This window comes from Megalops cyprinoides, chromosome 1, assembly GCF_013368585.1.
Source record: "Megalops cyprinoides isolate fMegCyp1 chromosome 1, fMegCyp1.pri, whole genome shotgun sequence".
In the NCBI taxonomy this organism is placed as follows: domain Eukaryota; kingdom Metazoa; phylum Chordata; class Actinopteri; order Elopiformes; family Megalopidae; genus Megalops; species Megalops cyprinoides.
The window spans coordinates 50,719,318-50,742,568 of NC_050583.1; the positions used below are offsets into that span (position 1 = coordinate 50,719,318).

General features: G+C 43.4%; 1 protein-coding gene across 1 annotated transcript; it reads right to left on the reverse strand.

Moving 5' to 3' along the window:
* Window positions 1-1,247: 1,247 nt before the first annotated feature.
* gdf10b (growth differentiation factor 10b) lies at window positions 1,248-4,657 on the reverse strand. The gene is made up of 3 exons (XM_036545296.1): window positions 4,146-4,657; window positions 1,950-2,851; window positions 1,248-1,439 (listed from the first exon to the last, which is right to left on the reverse strand). The coding sequence occupies exons 1-3, from the start codon at window positions 4,420-4,422 to the stop codon at window positions 1,248-1,250; spliced, it is 1,371 nt and encodes a 456-aa protein (XP_036401189.1). The 5' UTR covers window positions 4,423-4,657.
* Window positions 4,658-23,251: the final 18,594 nt, after the last annotated feature.

The window sequence follows — 23,251 nt, forward strand, 5'->3', positions numbered from 1 at the left end:
ACAACATGATACAACACACCCGAAAACAAATATATATTCTATATACATTGCATAGAAAGAGTACGGGTAACCTTAATTATCTAGTAACATACATTTTTTACATTTTGTAATAGCACAAATCATAGAACTGATTATTGATACCACCTATAAATATAAAATGATCACACTGTTAATCACAAAAAAGACATTCCCAGATGACATATAATATTCTCTTGACATTGCAGGCAAACTCATAACGTTATTGCAACACAGGAATGTTATGGGAACATTTTTAGAACGATATGCTGGGTTTACAGATCTAATTCAGGGCATTCAGGGCCATTCCTTTAAAACTGTGTATGGCCTGCCTCAGACTTGCTGGTTGAAGTTTAGGCACTTATGCACTACATCAAATACATTCAAGAGGAGGCATAAATTCACAACGGAACAAGTTAACTATAACATGTCACATTTAAAGTGTCTGATGTACTGTATTTAACTTATTATTCATATGATATACATTACTATTATTATTAGAACTTCTATAATATAACTAATTATGAGACATAACAATAACTAATAATGATAATAATAGCTGGATAAAATGCAACCAGATGAATTGAACTCAAGTTAAATACTTGCACATACTTGTTGACAGAAACTTGTAATGCATTAATGCACTTCTCATGACGTGTGAGAATACCAGCCACCAATGTCAGGAAGCTAGAAAGTATACGTCCTGTCTGGGAGAGGACAATCCTGTTGAACCTTGTTTATTGTCATACACAAATTAACGCAAAGGAGCGTATCCTTGAGGTAATGGAGTCTGATGTATTCAGCTTGATTCTGGCCGCATGTATGTAGAGACAGCTACAGCGTGTGACCTGAAGAAAAGGAGAAGCTAAGGGGCTGCATGTAATAGCCTGTGTAAATGACAAAAAAGGACTTTAGTCAAACTTTTTGCAGGTTAGAGGAGATACTAAGACAGAGGACAAATTGTCGATGATGGTCCATGTTGAGTCTTGGCTGAAAACAGTCCTGCAGTTAGATTCAATAAAAGTCATTGTTAACAGTGCGGCAGTCATGTGAAGCATGACCTTAAGCCTCGCTTCTGGGTTGGTGGATATGCTTTGCCAAGTCCAATGACGCTCATCCAAACATCAGACGACAGATCCCAGCGCAAAATATTACACATTTCTCCAAGGGGGGCAGGGAATCGGTCCAGCTGTCTCTCACTCCCACCCCCCCGCCCCCCAGCCTGGACCTCTCTATCGACAGGAGCAGGTCTGGACGGACATGCTGGGGTAAATTTTTAACACCACGTTCTTGGCCTCGTCCAGGAACAGGACGCTCTGCGAGCTCATTTTGTCGGGAACGCAGCAGGGCTCTGGGATTCCCGGAGTGATTCCCACCGCTTTCACGATGCTCTGGATGGTGGCGTGATTGGACGGCCGGACAACCTGGAGATCAGAGGAAACAGTAGGGGATGGGGGTCAGAGAGAACAAACCCTCACTCCCACAAACGTCCTGATCAAGAGGAATTTCCCATTAGGATCAATACGTAGCAACACCAGCTGAATGAATGACATCTACCTGAAGGAAGCTCCCTGTAGAATAATAATAATAATAACAACAACAATGACAATAATAATAAATTATTTCCACAAAATCATTTTTTCATTATCAAAAGGAGAAACACTTTAAATTATTCTTTTGTTATCTTCAGTTGTAAATGTTATTGTTAAATATAATGGCAACAAACACATCAAAATCTATTCACCAAACATTACTTTCTCATCTCTTTAGAAAGATATACATCGTAGCACCTACAATACATTCTGTTTGCAGGATCTCCCTAAAAAGGCATTGTCTTGCAAAGAATTGGTTTCTCACACCTCTCGCCATCCCTGTAACCTCTACGTTCAAAGCTGTGTGGTTGCGGTCCTGCTGACCTGACCGTGCTTTCTGACCTTGGGCAGAGGGAATCCACACGCGCCAGAGCAGTAGTAGGCATCGAACGATTTTGGGGAGAGGATCCACTCGCTCCAGCCAATGTCAGCGAAGTCCACCTTCAGGTACCTCCTGGCGCAGGCGCGGGGTTCACTCCACTGCCTCCTCCGCGCATTCTTCATGGTCTTCTCGTCAAAGCGGAGGACCTGGGGTTTGCTTAGCCCCTCTCCATCCCCCAGGTCTTTCCTGCCGGCCCCGTCTTTCAGTGGGTGCTTCGGCTTCAGCGGCAGGTAAGCGCTCTCCCAGAGCTCGTGGTTCTTCAGTGTGTTGTACTCCACCTCCGGGAGTTCGTTGTTTTCGATCGGGTCATGGGTGTGGGCGTCCCTCTTGACCCTGGTGTCAGGGGAGGCGTTGGGCGACCGGGTGGGGTCATCGCCAGGCGGGAAGGGGTCGTACCTCTGCAGGGTGGCAGCCACGCTGTTGGGCTCAGATATGGCCAGGTCGTCGGCGTAGACCAGCAGGTAGGGCAGGCCGGACAGCGGGAGACGGTCCTGGTGCCGGTGGTACCTGGCGCCGGAGTCGAACTCGGCCGTGATGAGGAGCTCTCCAGTGCTCCTAGCTTCTTTGATGACGTGCGACACATCTCGGGACTGCCACGCCCCTCTCCGGAGGGGGAAGAAGGTGACGTTCCCCAATAGCATCCCGGGGGTGTTGTTGAAGGAGGCGGCCCTGAAAAGAATCTGGACAGGGGGCAGCTGGTGCTGATGGAGGCGACAGGAGGGGTTCCTGAAGCGCTTGCAGGACCACGCCCTCTGCCGCGGGCGCTGATCAAACAGGAACTGGAACGTAGCCGACAGGATCACCTCTGACTCCGTGACAGAGGTCAAGTTGAAGTGGTACAAGTCCTTCTGGGCTGCAGTGTCTAAAATATGAAAAGAGAAAAGAGAAAAACAAAGTTCACATGATAAATATTCATCCTAACATCTTCTGGCTTCAAGAAAGGCGTTCTTTTTTCCTTGAGTGTAGCTCCTGGGAGGGGATGGGGATAGGAAAGATATTCGTTGATACATTTCTTTGGACTCAGCTTCAGCCATATGGAAATGCTTATCTGAAAGCACCTCATCGTTCTTTTCTTTCAGCCTTTACTAATATCTGGCTGCAAAACGGGGTCTAATCAAGTGCTTTCACATTACTCACAACCTTTGTGAAAGCCTGACAGTAGACTCTTTTGTATGCACGTGGTATAATTAAAATGCAATGATACTTGAAAATATAACAGGTCATTTATCAAAAAACTGACTTAGGTGATTGACGTGAACAGTATTTCCCACTAAAATTAAGAGGTATCCAGTTACTTTAAGCAGTAGCATCACTTTGCTCTAGCGATATTTGAAAAAAAAAAATCATACAGCACTGGAAATATACTGGGATACTTTTTTGAGCTTATTATGTTCATACGCCTCATCTTATGAACTCTGTTTGTTTCCTCCTCTTTCTGAAATGTGGCCTTGGCGCTTCTCGTTTGCGGTGAAATTCAATGCATTCCTCGTCGTTTTGACGAGCAGCTGCGGGGCGGGGGGTGAAGCAGACAGCTCCAGTAGCCGCAGCCGGTAGGACACCCAGACAGACGGATTTACTGCCGCGCCCGGGAGCGGTCGCAGTCGCGAGGATTCTCAGACGGTGGAAAAACAATCCGCCTCCCGATCGCGATTGATAAGCGCCGGTTGCGCTGCGGGGGCATTCCTAATTTCTGTCTGAATATGAACCTCGCAGGGAAAATATGGGCAGAGGTGTGAAAGATGTACTTTTCCTAGCCGCAGGCCTCTGGAGGTGGCGCTGTGCGATTTCAGAATGCTCTGAATTACTGAGCCGTCTATTGACTTTTTATATTTAATGAACCGTGACTATATCGTAGCTAGGGATTTAATAAATATATACATCCAATTTCATAAAAATTCATAAAAATACTTTTGGAAGTACACGTTTTGAAAAAAATGGAATACACACAGAAACACACAACTAATAGACTTTTCATTGAATAAATTAACAATGTGGTTAAATTGTAACCAGTTATTAAATTATACGAGACAATGCTACCATAACCTCTAATTTTATACAGAGATGTTTCGTTACATTGCATTTTCAATGTTATTTCTTTTAGTGCATCGTTAATTACTAAACGATAAGACTACAATAGAACTGACATGGGATCCCACCTGCTCTTGCCTTGAAACTTCGGACAGTATTTCCGTCTCTCGGGCGGTTGAGCTCCCGGCTGTATTTCTCATAAAGTTTGAACATATGTGTTGAAACCATGTCTAGGGCTGATCTGTCAGCTGCCGAGGCGTCCGAGGTTTGACCAGCTTGACCAACCGCTACATCAAAGACATTGCTATCTTTCCCATTCCTCACGGCATCCTCAGAGGCAGCTGTCTCCAGCGCAAAATTCAGAAAGATGAGCTGATGCAGCAGGAATAAGAATATAACCGCCATTCTAAATGTTTTCAAGGCGTTGAACCTCTTACCAAACAACTGGTAATCATAAAAAACGACAAACCAAAGTAACCTGTGGAAAACGTGAATAAACACAGGTCAAGGTGATTCAGGCGTAAACGAGTTCTTCTCAAAGTCGGTCAGTGTTATATCCGGTTTATTTTGAAATGCCGTCTTGCGATGCTCAACGTGCTGCAGAATCGTTCTCTGAAGGCTGTCTGATGCAGCTGTAGGGGCAGCTCCTGCACTTCACACACTTGTTTCTTCTTACCGCCAGAAGCCAAGGCGTAATGCCGAGGCGGTGAGAGATGCTGACGTCTTCGGCTACCAGCCAACGGGTGCCGTCGCTACTGCGCCGCGTCTCCGCTGGAACTCGCACGGAGACTACAGCATGTCATCGAATGTGCGGCACCTACACCGCAAGCCAAATGATAAACAAACGTTTTACCATAACCCAAATGCAACTGCTGTTCACGCTTATATCACCCACTAATAACATATGCGTCTTTAATAATAATAATAATAATAATAATAATAATAATAATAATAAGAAGAAGAAGAACAACAACAACAAAAGGATTCACTTTTAGTGGTCACCCAAATCAAAGCAATTATGGGGAGTGGTGTCAGCTGTCGTTGTAACTGCTTTTTGTATAACGTAACTACAATAAACACGTTTTTATTTAAAGAGTATCCCATACCACGATTTATATATTTTATTTCTCAAAATGTTTTTATTGTTGATATGTACGACGACGACGATGATGATGATTATAATTAGTGCTAGTAGTACACTCTTACGTTGAGGTTCAATTTGAAGAAACTTAACTTTTCAGATAAAGTGCTTTCAAAATGATGTCCCTTTTTATTTTTAGGCGTTCTGTTGTGTTAATAAAATTACACTGATGAGATGAAAGCAATAATGTAAATGTTGGATATTTGCTTTTCAATGTTTATTAGACAACAAACCATCCCACAACATTTTGCTTTGTAATTCTCTGTAACATATGTCTATATTTTTACTTGTTTTTAACTGCTGCAAATATATATTTTAACTAGTATGCAGCTGAATCTTATTCAGGCATACTTATGTATAATATAAAAAAGTATGAAAGTGTTACCAGCTCATTTTAACCTGATGCTTTTGAATGAGAGTCTTCTGTCATTCATTTGCCTCGCGTACCTGAAATGGTTAATATTCATTCAGATTCAGAAAGATTTATTACTTATTGTCTGAAACTCAAAGGAATATGCATTTAGCATGTGATCAGTTTTCTAAAATAACAGAAAGGTACTCTTGTAAATATTGTTATAATGACAGCTCTTCTACATGGATGCCCTGAGATTTCTGTCTTGTAACCCTTAGTAAAAGAAAAAACAGTATGTCTGGGTTGTGCATAAGGTCTTTGTAATCATTTTTTGTATTATCTAAGATGGGGCTGTTTTGGTTTTTTTTTTCCATGGCATTCTGTGTGCACCCTCAGCCAAGGGATAAGGGGGAATAAGATTCGGGGGGTTTTGGGGTGCGGGTGGTGTTTGAGAAGGAGAGGTGAGGGAGATGGGGGGTCAGAGGGGCAGTCTCATGAAAATTGGGTGTCTCCTGCAGGAGGTGGTAACAAGCAGGGCAGTTTGGGTCAGTGTGCCTTCAAATACCTTTCTCAGGCTGCCTGGCCCCCACCAGGGACCTCTTAATGTCTTAAATCTCTCTGTCTCTGCCCCCCCCCAACACACACACACACACACACCCCACCTGCCCCCGATGCATGCCCCCACCCAAGACCACACCACTTTCACTGCTACCAGCAAGATAAAAGAGAAAGGGAATTAAGCTGTATCCAAAAAGTGCTAAACAAATCAAAACTATATTATCTTTTTAGATTCTTCAAAGTAGTCATAACATTTTTTATTATAGAGAAATTCACTCACTCCTTCATCACGAGTCTTACTAAAAGTGGCATCACTGAGGCATCTTGGGAAAGAGGCATGCTGGTCCCCCCACCCCTTCCTGGAGGACTTTCTTTCTTTGATTGGTGTGAGGGGGTTTGCTACTGTTCTTGCCAAGAAATGATGTTAATAAATAGCAGAACTCTGGACTGGCCTGGGAGGCTGGGAGGAGAATCTCTGTGGGGTTCACACTTTCAGTGTGTTTGTTCCAAAATCGCTAAACAGTCAGCGGTCCGCTAGCTTGTAAACGGGATTATTATTTGCATTTCTGCATCCATTCAGATGCTCTGTGCCAGAGCCAGTTCAATTTCGCAAAACTCTGCCAGAAGTTTGGATGAGACAAACAAAAAAAAATCTAAAACTCATACAAAAGAATTTCTAATTTGTCTCAAAAGCACATCTTTTTGTCTGTGGCATATATGCAGAAATGAGCTCCTTCAGCATGCCTTGCTTACATTTTCATCAAACTCTGTACTTCAAGAAGAGCATTAAGAGATACAGTACAGTATGGTGAAATGCATGCTGCATTAGATGTAGCTAATAAGCTTAATTCCAGTGCTTCTCAGTCTATGACATCATATATGGACCCCAGTCAGTGCTCATATGAAGCCTGGATGAAGTTCTGTGCCAGCTGGCCAGCTGGTTTCCAGAGTGTCCAAAGGGAGGAGGAGGAGAAGAGATAACCCTCTTGATTTGGCTGGAGACCAATCTCCCCTGCAATGCTTTTCTTACTTGCGGTCCAGACAAAGGCTTTGGTTCAATCTAACCACAGTGTGCTATTTCGTCCACTTCAGTGCCAGGTTTGAAAATGGCTGCAAACTTGTTTTGAGCTTGACATATGCAGGTACACCACTGATGCTATACAGGTGAGTAACACATGTATCCCTGTTAGTTAACATTACTTAAAGATGGTTAACATTACAAAAGGATGGTGTCCCTTCTGTTTCATTCCTAGGCATAATTCTGCTCAATCCGTGCCCTTGAGTCACTATAAGACATGCATGAATATAAATTGTTCACTGTGGCGTTCCTAATTGGGTCAATTAGAATGATAAATTGCATTTGATTTTACAACACATTTGATTTGATCCCATTAGGAAGACACATTGCATTTGATTTAAGCTGAATGCTTGCGTGTGACACCTTAAAAACGAGGATGATGAATAGCGTGGAAACCTGCAGACAGAGCTGCTACCCCAGGCACTGGAACAGTCTTGGCAGTGGGATTAGTGAGAGCATCCGTCAATGTTAAGCACCTTCCTGCAGATTTGCTTTCTTTTTAAGTATGGCTTCAGCTAATGGAACAGATCTTTTGATCTATGACAAAACATACTGTACGCAGTTTAAATGGTTATAGTTAGTGGAGAATGGTTAATTTGATACGTTTTTTTTGGATTTATGAGTTTCCACTTTGAATGCCAAAGCTGTCACATTCTTAGAAGCACTCAAAGAGTGCTTCACAAAAATATTTATTTTTTTTAAAAAACATCTTCCGACAATGAAATGGAGGACTGTAAGCCTGCATACTGCATCAAAAAGGTGAAAGACTCTCTGTCACAAGGCCTGACTTTATGTAAAGCCTCAAAAAGTACTATATTTAACTATTCACAGTTTTCTTCTCACTCTCATAACCACTAGTAATTCCTCTAAGTGGCAAGTGAGGACATGTTTAGGAAAATATAACTATAGACAATCAATTGTCTCTCAGTCAACTATTTCTGAACCTGAAGCCCAGTACACTCACACACTGTGAGTAAACCTAACACATTTTAGAGGTGGGCTACTGTGGAATGGGCTCAGTTGGGTCTGACACACCTCATTTATGTTTTGAATGCAGTGATCTGTAGTACATGTCACAATCTGCAGGCCCAGCAAATATTCCCAAGCCTTAAGGGGCAACCCACTGGTCAGTGATGCTATAAGCACCAGGCACATTTCAGGATCTAAGGTGTTACAGATTTGTTTGCAAGTACAATTTCTGTGTACATAATGCCAAATATAAACCAGCCAACTCACAGCAAAAAACCTAACTGGTACCAAAAAAATTGAAGTGGGTATAAAATTGTGATGTGAGTGCTGGTCTTAAATGAATACATTGAAAAATTGTGTTGTCATTGTACTCAGAAGGTAAAAGTTGAATAACGTAGATTTAGGACCTTGTGTTTGTGACAAAGCCCCATTTGTAATCTAAAAAATGACAGACCCACTAAGTTATGAGCAGTTGAATGGATATGCAGAAATGCTTTTTGTGCACACAATGGTCAATCTGCAGGACTCCTTTCCAGGTTTGTGTTTCTTGGGAATCAGAACATTTTTCTTCCGCTTTAGACTCCCCATATATCGCCTGGTGTAGGAGAGAGCAGAAATCGGTAGTGTGTATATCTGAAAGACCTCTTTGGCCAAGAATATTGTTTTCTTTGGCTTCACAAGTCATGCAGCACAAAAATATGAAAGGCCTGTCTTAAGAGTAAGCTTTCAGGGATATATATTGGCATGCCATATTTTACTTTGGTTTTGAATATAACAACCCAATATCACAAGCGGCATGAATATGACAAGCATAACTATGTTATGCAAAAATGACATCTGGCATAAAATACTGACACTGAGGTGTGTGCATTATAGTGACACGGGGAAAAGCCTTCTCATTAATGGAGCACCCTGTAGACCCACTGTCTGGGGGAGGTGGGGGCGGGGGTGGTGCTGCTGACCCCCCTTTTAAGAAATGTAATAAAACTCATTTTGATGTAAACCAGGATTAAAGTGCTTTTTTGTAACTTTGTGAGGTGAGGCATGAATTTTGTAATCTTTGTATCAAAACAGGTATAAAAAGGTCTAAAATTTTAATGCCAAAAAATGAGACCGGGTTGGATATTTTGGACATTTTTAGATACCTGTTGTTAAAAAAAATACTAAATTAATAAAAATGTCATGCTCTTCTATCTTGATGCCTTTTGATTTTAGAGTATATGGTTTCCATTTATGTACTTTATTAATCTACTGGTATAAATTATTCAAAATTACTTGCTGGTCTTGGAATTTTTTCTGGTATGTCTGTCATATTTCCGTCAGGACATGATTTGTGCTTGGAACAGGAAATACCTCTCTCAAGATGTGAGATGCAGTCTAATGAGGTTTCGCACAGACCGCTGTGGAGGCTTCCACTGGGGACAGCAGTTCACTTCCTGGTTCCTGAAGTGGGTCAGTGGAGCTGGAGCAGATAAGAGGATTCTGGGAGGGGGTTGGGGGGTAGATGTAGGGGGGGGTGACCATGCAGTGATCCCAGTGGATGGCTCTGGATGGTAATGCCCGTCCACGCCCTACAGCCAGCCCAAGTCACAGCTCTGTGCATTTGTTACTGACGTGTCTTCGCTCCTGACAGCTGCGAGCCGCTGGAGTCTGGGACTGGCTGGCTTTGACCTCTGGCTCTCTGTCAGTCAGAATTAGTCACCATTGGTGATGGAGGCCTTTTGCCAGCATCAGACTCGCACATAAGGCACAAAACCCTGTGCCGTGACTATCGTTGTGGTGCGTGTGGTGCGTATGGTAAACATCTCCATCAAAGCAACCTAACTTTCACTTGTTGCTCATTTAACTTGAATGGATACACTTACACTAGTCTGGAAAATGCATGTAATGTAATGTAGTGTAACTGAGACAATGCATAGTGGTACACTAGAACATTCACATTTTGGCAGGAAAAAAACAGAGATCGTCTTTTCTGTTTTTTTTGTGTGTTTTGGATCACAACAAATATTCCACACACTCTCCAGGAAATTTTGATTGTTGTGAACAAACAGGAGGGCAGTGGAACACACATCCACATATCTGCCAAAGAGTCTCGGCACAGGGTCTGTAGACTCATTTATATACCAATTAAACCAATAATAATAAAAACAACAGAAGCACCTTTTGCCCACTATGAATTTAGGATCTTAATTAAGTAAAACTAAAGACAAAAGTCTCTATGCTGAAAGCTGGGTCTTATTAATTGAAAATTTGTAAGATTCATAGTGTGCAGATGCCTGTTCTATTACTGGTTTAAACAAATGTAATAAAAGTCTAATCTAATTCCTGCACGCACACTTACGGGATATGGCAACTTTAAGACCTTCAGCCTGGATTCAAGCTGTGTTATGCCTGCCAGTTTGTTATAAGCAGCACGAATGATGACTGCAGTGAATTGAATGGGAGAGCTGAGGTTCAGAGCCGAAATATTTGTGCACGTTGGTGGCAGGTGATGTGACAAAGGAAGAAAGCAGTACCTGGATCTGAGGGTCCCATTTCGGCAGTGTCGAAGGATTTGGGAGACCATGTGACGCCCCCACCCGCCTCTGCAGGCCCCAACCCCTGTGAACCCCCCTCCCTGCCCAAGAAGGGACATCATGACTTGGACATCCAGATTTCTCTGTAGGGAAACAACCCTGATGTGCAGAGAGCCCTGCCACTTCATCCCACAGATTCTGTAACTTAACACCTCAGCCTGCAAAATGAAGTCTGGGAAGTTTTCGGGCCCTCTTGAAGAAAGCATTTCACTGACATTTGTTGGAGTGCGTTATTTGGTCTGAACTGGGAGAATGACATGGCACACACCATTGGATTTGATCGAAACTGCCACTTGGTCCTAAGGGAAAGGGCTGTTCAATGAAAACCACCAAATCATCTTCACAGAAAGTGCTATTAAATAAAATAGGAAACCTTCCCTGGCTGTCCCACTGCTGCATTAAACCAAAGCCACTTCTTCCCTAAAGATGGCTTGGCAGTTTTGACTGAATCCAGGAGGCACTTTATTGTAACACAGCGCTTGACTCACTCAGCTGGATATATTTTTGTATATTTTTTTTTGATTGATTAGAACTTTGACTTGGCAGTTTTGACCGAGTCCAGGCGACAGCATCCACGTATCCCTTTTTCCATGACTCACCGATGGCAGTTTGACAGGATCACACCTGGCGAATCGAGAAGATAATCCGATACAACCGCAGCTGGTAATCAGGAATGTGAGACATACACAGAAGGATTGAGAGCTCTAGCAGCTAGCTCATTTTTTTTAAACGTTCATCAGAATGATTTCAGCAGTGACTTCTCTCACAGAATATCGCTCTCACTCCAGCCTCTTCTAATGGCCAAATATGACATCATCCGTCTCGAATTTGAACTTTTTCTCCGTTTTTTTTAAACGACAAATCGGAGGAGCGTTTCCTTTTGCAGTGCATCTGTAGGCAGCTGCTTCATTTGTCAAATTGCCGCAGTTTCCTCTGTCGTAGTCACAGGCTGCGCTGAGGTTCCGTGTGTTTTAGGCCCATGTCTCTCTGAGACCGGGTTGAGGAGCGAACACAGGGCTGGATATGGCCCGCCAAAGTGCCAGTCGCTCAGACATTCGATTCCTCCTCTGTTAGTGTTTCGGGTGGCTGGGATGGGGGACATAAGGGGGGCGGGGGGTTGGGGGTTGGGAGGGCCGGTTGACTCATTTCACATTTCGACATCAACTAATGCAACCAAAGGTTTCGGATTTACGGGCAGACTGGAATTTTTTACGGTTTGTGCTTGGCACATTTAACAGTTGACAAGTATTTATTTTTCATTTTCGGTTGTGGAACGAACAGAACGTGGGTTCAAACTGTCCTTGCACTGAAACCTAGGAGACGAGCGTGACGCCCCCCACCCCTGCCCCCCTGCCCCGATCACGCTAACCGGGCCGGTCGACTAGGGTCGCACCTCAGTGAGCGGCGGCGACTCTGGCGCACGGTAGGGGAGGGACACTGTGATGTTTTCATTGTCTGCCATGGAGAACGCGGTCATCTCCAATGAAAAAGGCCACAGGCCCAGACAATGGCTGTGGATTATACGCTCGTCTCCCACCTGTGTCACATTGTTTGTCTTTTGTTTGCCTTTCTTGGTTCTAAGTTCTTTTCGAGCCTGTCTTTTTGTAGCTCCGGGCCTCTCAGACACAAATAGCCGATCTTTATTATAGACCAAAGGCATGTGGTAGTGAAAATATCACGCAGACAGAAGACACAGTGGAATGGAATGAAGTTTTTGTGCTTATATGCCACAATCTCCTTCTGGGCACGCAAAAAGTATTTTCTTGGTTTAGCTGCTTTGTGTGCAGGTAAAATGGTACCGAGAGCTCTTCCTCATGATGAATGAACATCACTTGTCAGTCTTATCAAATGTAGATCGCTTACTCATCTTCGCCATCTGTTCTTTTTCATAAACCTGGACTCCATCCATTCTTATTGCTTCTGCCGAAATCACTGGCTGTAATGTGTTCCTTGCTGTTTTCTGCAGCTCACACGTTGCTTTTCATTCATGAAGAATCCACATGGCTGTTCCATGACCAACTGACACAGCCAAATTCCACTTCGAAGGTGTAGTAAGAATACGTTCACTCCTCTTCCAAAACTTCACAAACCTGCGACCTTGTGCCATGAGAACACAGTGCTTTCTACCCTTAATTAAAACCCGGAGCTTTCCTGGAGGCGATAAATTAGGCGAAGCACCAGATAACGCGGGGTGCCTCTCCGTATAACCTATCTCTCTCGCGGCTGGTCACCTCGCGCGTATAGATCCATTCGAAACACTCCCTCTATCCGTGTGCATTTCACCGAAGCCTTTTGAATCTCCAGCCAGTGAAAACACGCCGGCTGCCAGGCGGCCGAGGGGAGGGAGGAAGGGGCAGCAGCAGCCCTGAGCTATTCGGATTCATCGGGTCGGTTAAAATACAACCTGCAGCTGCGAGGGAGAAAGCCTAGCAGTTGATAAATTTGATTATTGCTATCTTGGGGACACCCCCAGACTGCAGGTTATGTTACAAACGTCACTGTTTGTTATTTATCCGCCTGGAGATGAAATATGTTGTCACTCTCTCATTTCCGAACAGATTCATCCTTTCGGCATGGTACATCTGATATTTATTTATCCGACTTTTTAACACTTACGTTCGGCGTTGACATAGGGTGAAATACTACTATTGCGCTTTATAAAAAGAAACTGATGGTTTTAACAGCGCGCAGAAAAGAAGGCCGTTTTAATCACCGAATCCAGAGTGCATGACTGCAGTTTATAACACTCATTGAACGCATTAATCACGTTCTGCGAATCCCTCATCTCCTGCATGCGTTAGCGAACTGCCTTATTTCATGCGTGGAAAAATAACACGATGGAAACTCAATTGCTCATTTGGTTTTCTTCTAAAAAAGGGGGAAGTTAACAAAAGGCTTCTGTTGATATTAAATCAATGTTGCCGAGCAATTTGGCAACCCCATACTTCGAGGAAGTATGTGGTTTAGGTGAATTAGGACGAACGTCTCTTCCACGCGGCAATCTTGTGTGCGTAATTGTATCCCACATCATCGCTTCAGCATGAAACCCGGACAAGCAAAATTCGATAATAATCCTATGGCAATTTTTTTAAATGCGTCATTGAGAAAACGTGGCAGTAGGTTTCATTAAACTGAATTGCAATAATAAGAGTTTGATATAGCTAAGCCTTCGTCTGGAGCTTATTGTACTGGATATTTCCATTGATACCAATGGGCAGATGAATTAGAGAATAAGCGCACTAGGAACCAAAAGACACAATTACTAGGATCACGCAGTGCGATTGACAGACCATGGTAACATTGTAGAATATTACCTGGATCGAAGAATGAGAAAGCAGGCGCTGACTATATTAGTTTATGAATTTCAGCTGAAAATAATATTTGGCAGCTCGAGACATGTCCCATGAATATCGGCCTGTTTTCATGGAGGGGATGAAATTAGAAGCAGATGAAGGCCTGGAATATGGCCCTGGGTTTTAGATATGTCAGGCAGGGTGAGCTGACATTGCGTTGACAGCACTATAAAAAGTAGAAATCGTTTTGCTATGTGACAAAAAATATATTGATTATATATATATATATATATATATATATATATATATATATATATATATATATATATATATATATATATAATCAACGACGTCACACTACATCAGAGTCCTGTGCGCGTGTTCAGGTTTGTAAAGAACAGCAACAGGTACTGTAGTTGAAGCGCACTGTCTGTGTTACTGTAGCTCTTGTGTTTAACTTTACGAGGCTTCAGGAATCGTGGCTGTTAAGTTTTCGAACACAAAATCACACTCACGTATTTGTGCAATACTGCCAGCTGTAGGTAGCAATAAACGTTTTAAAGAGTTTTAATTGTGTTACATGTGTTAATGATATGTGGGATACTTTGCCTTATTTTACTTCTGCTGATAAAACGATGTTGCAACGCCACATACCTAGCCACATCGACAAAGCAAGTGCTTTAACAAATACAGCCTGCAGTATCCACAATCAATGACAAAGGCAGAGGAGCTGTTTGCAGGACCCGCTCATCACAAAAGCATATCACCACAGAGCCCAAACGAACACCGGACCTTACTGTTTGCGCTCTCCTGAAAGCGTTACGGTAAAAACCGCGTCCTACAGCTGTGTAAGACTGTGTCCGTGTTCGTGAGAGAGACAGCGCGAAATAGAGGGATAAATGTTATGCTTTTCTTGATGCTCCAAAGAATGAGAGTATCACTGGCAGCATGTAATGCAATTTAAGATGAACCCACAGAGTCACACAGCCCCCTCATATTCTATCATCGTGACATCACCGCCGAAGCAGCTACTTCAAATTTAAAAAGTGTTGCTTGGAAGTGTTTACATGGGAAATAGATATATGGAAAATTATTGTTCCGCTAGGAGGGAAATTTTATTTGGAAGTCTCCCATGTCTTGTCCAGTTAAGCGTTGGAGGCAGACGCAATTCAACGCGAAGGCCGTTCAAAATGATCCATTAAAAATTGTTAAAAACGTACCTGCCAACAAAACCTCCCTTGCACATATGATATATTTGCTTTCATTAAGAAAACAAACTTTGAGGGATGACAAAGTCTCAGAAACCTTCGGGCTCGTCTGCATGTAGGCCCAACAGAAACAATCCCACCGAAATCTCCACAGAGTAGTATGTCAAATGTGTGCGGGCATATCACATTCTATTAAAACACCCCGATATTTCTGTCTCCCATTCGGTTAAAAAAAACGGGAGAGAGGAAAAATGGGTTTCGCTCAAAGATTCTACAAATAGATTTCTTTGATTCCACTCGACGCCTAAATCCAGCCTTGACTTGTGTTTTTCTTTCAGCGGCTATGAAGAGCTGGAATTCAGACAATTAAACGAAATCTTCCCGCATTCAAGTTAAACCTTCGACTTATTACATTAAAGTAATAGGAAATTTGTGTTTTATTATATTTTAACCGTGGGATATTGCTCTTTTTAAAAAAGTAACTAGTGGATCAACAGTCATTCCTTTGTTTGCGGTAAAGAGCGTGCAGACCGTGCTGGCGTTCTCTCACATTGTAAAATTTGAATAATTAAAGGATTTTTGCAGTCAATCTCGAAGTGTAATTTCCTCCACTGTTTGGTCCTTAGAGGGCTGAGGACTCACTGTAGGGGCAGAGGTCGCAGGGTTTTTGGATGCATTCAGGAAACAGCAGTACACAGCTTTAGCTTTTAATGAATCTTAACGGCGTCATTGTAAATATAACTGAGCTCTGGAGCCAGCCTGGTGGATTATTGTATCACGGATTTGGAAAATGGAGCGAAAGACAATAGTCTTAGAGTGCAATAGCGTAATTTCACTCAGTGGGGATGGTGGCGTTGTTGGTGTTGGGGGCATAAGAGACATTTTGATCTGGTATTGCGCAACCACAATTCAAACTGAAAATGCAAAACATTATATGGTAAGAGGATTCTACAGCACATTTCAATCTTTTTAAAAAATATATACACATATATAGCTGTTTAGAATCTCTTTTGGCAGTTAAAAAGATGACTCAAGCCTTTAAGAAGTGCTCTGAACACAAATCACAAAAAAGAATAAACGAAGCAGAATTTTAACAAGGCTTAACACTTCTCTGAACGTGCTTGCTCTACGTGGAATGGTAGCTGAGAGATGAAAGGGCTACCTGTATCATGTGTCAAACATGTCCAGAGGCATCACCCATGCAAGAACGCTGTGGTCCTTCCATACATTTCCCACAAACACCCTCCTGTGTACAGGGCTTTAAATTCAGAGCACTCCAAACAGACCTATGCATTAAAGGAGAAACCGCATAACTCCAGTCTGAGAAGTCAAGCTACACATAAGGACACTCCCTGGATTTTCTTACTCAAAGGTGGACTGTTATCAGATTCGACAAAATTATAATGTCAAGTGCCACTTTAAGGAAAGTAATACAAAGAGGCAGCTTCTGTGCTTAAAATTTTTGGACATCTCTGCTCATATGAAAGCCAGAAAACCATGTGAGCCAGGCCATCATAAAAGTTTGCAACTGAATGCCGAATCAACCCCCACCCCAGCAGCGGCTCCACCACCACCAGTGCAAGTACACAAGACCGATGATGCTGCACAGATAGACAGTTAAACCAATAGAATCGATCACATGGAATGAATGTGTCTGGAAGGGAGCGACTTGATTGGCCGGTGGGAGCGGTGAGGGCAGCCAGTCCCCGGAGTTCCATAAAGTGCGTGATAATATGGGGAGAACAGCAGCTCTTTGTCTGCAGACAGAATGGCGCTCTCCATGGAGACACTGCAGGCCCCTAAACATCACAGACAGAGGGGGAAACTATACGCTGAAATTCTCCCCCTTCTATCAACTTTTTATTAGCCATGTGAGCAGGTCAGAAAGCCGCCTCCCCAGCCCCCCACCCCCACACTGGTCACACAGTCACAGCATGATATGAGGGAGTTGTGTAACTGAGTACTTAAACTCAATCGTAGGGAGAGGCTATTAGTTGCACGGAGTGATTTGAATTCGGAGCTTTGCCACTGGCCTGGCTCTGCTACACCTGAAGCCCAAACAGTGAGGGCTGCTTCAGGATGTGGATTGATAATAATCATAACTTAAATTGAGTCTTCAGTGGAAGATAGAAGATAGTGAGTGCCAGTCAGTGTCCCTGCCAGCGCAGGCCCAAAGTGCTGGCTTCAGGACAGCTCCAGAGCTCTCAGGAACATCAATCTGCAGAGCACGGAGTGGACGCTGGCCCCATGTCATTGCCGAAATGTCCTCGGTTAACACGCTGACAGAGGATGAAATGGTTTAGCTTTCTTTTTTCTTTCCCCCCACTGCCCCTGATGATAGTCCAGCGATTAAAACGTCGAGCTTTTTTCACGGTACACTTCATCCACTTTAACACCGCTGCTCCTGCTCCCACAGCTTAAAATAAAAACATCTGTTTTGCATGAAGTCGACATTTATTAACCACAGGTTTCTGTGGTTTGTTACCTCTGCGTAGCTGAATATTTTATATAAAATGGCTTAAAAAACACCATCAGTGACCTGGCTAATGAGCTGCCTGTCTAATCATTACCTGGCAGTGAGCTGATGAATAAATTTGTTCAATAGTTAAGCAGCAGGCCTCTGTAATTGTGTTTAGCTTCTTATTTTATGTTTTTAAGAGTCCATAAGCTTGGACCATAACCCAGAACTGCCTGGATCACATGAATCTACACTGCATTTAACTGGAGTAAGGCATCGTTTGCCAAGCACACATGTACACACACACACACAAATACACACACGCGTGCTTGCACATACACATGCATGCACATACACGCACGCACACACACACACACACACACACTTGCACATCCACAGGCATGCACATATACAAACACAAATCCAATGTAACTTCTTTAAAGTGAGCTGAATATGAGTCTTTAAAATAGAATACATAAATAAGTAAAGGTACATTCTTAATGGTACTAGAAAGTATTAAAAAAGAGGGGAGAACGGTGGGATTTCAAAAGGGTCTGGATTCAGTTTTATCACAGACACACAGAGTTTTGTGGGGGACATTTTTTACAGTCCTTGTAAAAAAGGTAGTATTTTTCCTGCTGAAAATGGAATTTTCTTTGCTTGTTTAATTCTGCGCCCAGGCCCTCCCCTCTTTGTGTATTTTCCCGCACAGCGTTCTTCGGCCACATCCAGCCACGCCTGACTGACCTCACCTACACACAGGGTCAGACGTGGCCCCTGCTCAGGTGTGCCTCAGGTAAGGGGGAACCTGTGATGGAGGCACAGAGATATAGCTATGCTTGGCGTAGTGCAAACGAGCTTTAAGATGCAGCCTGTATATGTGACCCGATAACATTTTTTTATTGCTGTAACAGCAGCGCCTGGTCCTGGACCTTGTGCCATTAATGGAACGCACATGTGGGTGTGGGGGTGGTGGTGGAGAGGCGGGGGGGGGGGGGGGGGGGGGGGGGGGGGGGTGGTGGATACTAACATGGCAGCAATGCTTGCGGTTTGAGAAACAGTTACAGCTTGCTTGCGTCAATTACTGCTGAACCATAACAATGGGAGGGCGTGATTTGATGACTTGTTGGTGTCGGAGAAAGTGGACCTTCCAGTGACAACATTGCTAAGAAAACCAAACCCCTACCGTTAACTCCTGCTTCTTCTGTGCATCGGCAGGTCTTCTGTTTTTACCCACCTATTTGTGTGTCATCTTGCCCTCTAAGGAACATGCCAAGGCTTACCAATTACACATTCACCGACAAGCATGATACTAGCAGTAGGAACTTTGCTTTCCCTTCCTAGACAATTTCAATGAAATAAACATGCATGTGTACTTTTGTAGCTCTGTATGCAGATCCTTATCTATGGAGATCAGTCATAATGTGGGATGCACATACTTTAGTGTGGTAAAGTAGTAAGGAGATGAGCTCTAAACCCACATGTTGACAGTTTGAATCCTCTGTCAGGCACCTCTGTTGTACCCTTTTGGAAAGTGGTCATCCCCAAATCTCTTCAGTAAATATCCTGCTGTATATATGGATGTAAGGTATTCAAATGGCTCTGGAAAAGGGTGTCTGCTAAGGATGTAAGTAATGATGGGTAAAACATAGTTTAATATGCTGAAGCAAAGCATAACAGAAGAGCCCTCATTTTATATTCTGCACTAACCCTTTGTCTTGTAAAAGATTTGTTCATTTCATGAATGAAATGGATCACTGTGTCTGTCCCCGACTGGTCTGGTTAGCGTAGTTAAAGACATTGTGCATTGTTCGATGTTGCGGCTATTTTTGTGGAACTTGAAGGAATCTTGCAGCATGTTCTTTCAGCGGGAAAAACAAGAAGGAGATTACTGCTTTATCTCCTGGTGGCAATTTGTGTACCACCACACAGTTACCCAATACACCGGGGTGCTCTATCCTGGACCAAGAAGACAGTGGGACTTGAGCCAACTTCCCCCTTATGCCCCCCACCACCTCCTACCCCCACATACACACCCTGATCCAGATAGCCACCCCCATCCCAGTTCACAACCCATTAGCATAGTGTAGCTATACAGTTTGATCTGGGAAAGCACACAGACTATTCAGTAACCTTCTTCAGCAGTTAGACTTAACACTTACAAAATGTCTGAAACAAGCATGTGAATTGATACCCATCCCACCCAATACATGTCAAAGGAACGTCAAACAAAATTTGACAACTCAGGACCAAAAGTCCCGGTTGCTGAGGTTGGCTTTCCACCCTTGTTTTTATAGTGGTATTTGATGTTTGATGTAGTGATTTGAAATTTGATATAGTCATATCGTGACAGCATTAATATTTTTTCCATGGCTCTACCTGCTGTATCATGTTCTTCTGCTGTGTCTCATCAAACAGTTTTATCGGGATTACTATATGCTGAAAAAAGAACTGCCATTAAATATTTAAAAAAAACGGAGCGATAAAGACATGCCATAACGCCTGAGGTTTTGTTTTACGGTTTTCACAATGGTCTCGAAAACAGCGGCTCAACATCGCATGACTGGGGAGCCCCTTCGGCCTGTGACTGCACGCGTCAAAACCGCAAACGCAGGGAGCAGGCGTGCCCGAACCTCTCCGTCATCTTGGTAATCTCGTTCGATCGCGAAACCTTGAGCCGCATAGCTCAGAACTCATTTAAATCCAATCAGAGCGCAGATGCTGCTGTCGTACTGAGTTATACTTCGAAGCGCTGATCGAGGACCAGAATGCGTCGCCCTGTGCTTTTGTTGACAGAGGGATGTATTTCTGTGCGACGCGGTCGGCCCGGACAGTGAGAGCGCTGTCGGTGGAGACAAAGACCCCCGTCCCGCCAGCTGAGAAGTTGTCTAGGCAAGAGCAGGAATTCGTCTCGGATCGCTCGGTCAAAGCTGTCAGTTCTGCCTGGGACCAGGCAGAAAGCCGCTCTGCTACTGGGCTTGCTATGGTGTAAACAACACTATTTTGTTGCGCGATGATCTCCTTTTATCTCCGTTTAAAGGAATATGTTTATACAGTATTTACCCATAAATGTGGCTTGCGTGCGCACATACAGATGTTTGAATGGGTTTAAGTCGCTCACATAGATGTTTTAGGTTTAGTGTACACTACCTCATGTCAAACTGGAGTTTTTTTTTTCGAAGTTCATGGAACACTTTGTCAGGCAAAACTTTTTGACGGATACTCAAAACAGTAAGCAAAGAAAGGAAAGCACAGACAGACACGGGATATAGGGTGTGTCTTAAGTAGGCACTCTATTGACCTGATGTAATAGTGTAGAGGGTAAAGTTTAGGTAGACATGCTATCGACAAAATGTTACAGTCCAGATGTTTTTCTCAAACTGCAAGATTTCCAGAGATCCTGTGGGTGCAAAATATTTTAATATTGTTGCTATATGGTGTTTTAATGGCTTTACTTCATAGCTGAGACAAACTGTTGTTGCAATATATGGGTCCTCTTTATGTGAGGAGTGCAGTTCTTACTGTGTATTGTAGAACATGTCCTAGGTGCCACTTCCTAACAGCACGTCCACTTGGATCTGCACAGTCACAATGAGCAGCCGTCTGCGTTCGTCAGCTCAGGGGTAATTTCACCCCAGAAGTAGCACAATCGCAGTCGGTCTTGAGAAACTCTGGGTTTTATGTTTCAAACACACTGGCTTTGTTCACTGTGCAGTGGAGCAGAACTGTTCCCTAAATTACCTCTCAGTGTTTTTTTTTTTTTTTAACACTGTACCGTTCTCCAGACTGCCCTGAGTTATAAAGCTCTTTTTATAGGCCCCCTATGTCCACTACACTACTTCCCACAAACCTCTGCTCTGGTTACGGCTTGTCATGTGTCCTGCCACCACAGGTCAGTAGGTTGTTGTCATTGTCGCTCGGGCCCCTAACACACTTGCAGTGGCTGGCGCTCTCAGCCCTCAGATGAAGACGGCTTTGTGATCTCCCGGTGGCACGCTGGGATCTTTGAAAAGCTCCCCCTAGGGGCGAGAGGCTTGGAAAGGGAAGATGTTATGTACGAAAAAACAGAAAAGGGGGAGAAGCTACAGAAGAGGCTGTGAGCAAACTAGGGCAGTGTTGCGCTTCGACAGGAACGCATCCAAATCAAAACCCCCGCTGAAAAGGCTCAGTTCAGCAGCTCTAACCTCGGAATCAAACAGTTTGTTTGCTGGCTCTCCGAGTTAGCGGTCAAACGAGCGCTTGGGGGGTGCTAAGTCAACCCAGTGAAATTATCCTGTCCCGTTTCAGTTTGATAGCGGACAGACTCACGGAACTCCGGCTTCTCTGCCCCCGACATTAAGCAAGCAAACAGAACCAAAAGGTTTTTCATTGCAACGGCCTCATGAATATTTTCTGAATGGTAACTCCATGTACCTCTGTTTTTTTTTCACATACTGTACAAAACTGTCTTTAAGGTGCTGTCATGTTGATAAATATCTTTACAGCCATATTGAGAAGATTTCAGGTTTTAGTTGAGAGTGGCTAGACATCCTCTTGATTTGCCATGTTGATCTGACCAAGATGACAGTAATCTTTTCATGACCTTTCTCTGCGTACTGTACATATCAAAAAGCAATTCGTAGTTCATGTTCTCCCCCCCTTCATACCTGGGCCTCACCACTAAAATGTACATTTAACAGCCCGTTTCATTACCCATTACCATAATGTAAAATTTAACAGCAAGTCTCCTTCTCGTTAAAAATGCCATTCCTGTTTAAATTTCCATCTCATGCTCCCCTCAGGTCGTTACCTGGTAAGCAATCTCCTCAAGTACCAGAAGTGTCTATACAACTGGGGGAAAAAGAAAGCACATATTTTCTAAGGGGAGTAATGGCCCAGTACAGCAAGAACCTTGAGGCATTAGCGATAAAATACTGGGAAAAAGTTGATAAAAACATCACTGTGCAAGGCTAGGGCCGCTAAAGAAAGGTGACGCAGGGCGAAGTTTTAACGTGGATGTCGACTCTTTGGATAATGGTCAAGAATGTAACCACCACAACCCCTGCCAGCTCCCCCCGGTGTTTATGTGTTCCTCACTAAAATGTCTGTGCTTCAGGACCACAGGGTGACTAACAGGGCCGCTCTCACGGCACAATGCTTGTTAGGCGGCACCTCATGAATCCGAGAAATGTCATTTGTTCTGAATTCTTCTGTGTGTTGAATGGAATTCTTTTCTCACTCAATCTCTTTAACCCTCTCTCTCTCTGTCTCTAACTCTCTCTTCCTGGTCAGATGGGTTGCTGTCTAAGTAGAAGTTGTTTTTTAGTACATTAAAAGGTCTTGAGGGATATGAACCCTGTGATTTATATGATAGACATCCTCTTCCATATTTACAGTACGATCATGCAAAATTGCCCACTTTCAACCGTGCACAGAGCAACCCTGAAGCTCATTTCTTAAAAGCATATCAAAGGATTCAAAAGGACAACAACTACAAAAAAAAGATTATAAAAATAAACATCGAAGACCATTAAATGTTTCTCATGTTCTCGTCCAAACAGAAATCAAAGGGGGCAGCCCTGACAGGTCTTCAGCAGGACAGACCTGTGGTGGAAAATGCCA

What these genes read in the sequence shown, in the direction of transcription:
- gdf10b (XM_036545296.1), bottom strand. Translation starts at nt 4,422, where the DNA reads ATGGCGGTTATATTCTTATTCCTGCTGCATCAGCTCATCTTTCTGAAT. An exon ending in AAGTTTCAAGGCAAGAGCAG is followed by an intron (nt 2,852 to 4,145) that starts GTGGGATCCCAT and finishes TTCATATTTTAG; the next exon opens with ACACTGCAGCCCAGAAGGAC. An exon ending in GTGGATTCCCTCTGCCCAAG is followed by an intron (nt 1,440 to 1,949) that starts GTCAGAAAGCAC and finishes TCTGATCTCCAG; the next exon opens with GTTGTCCGGCCGTCCAATCA.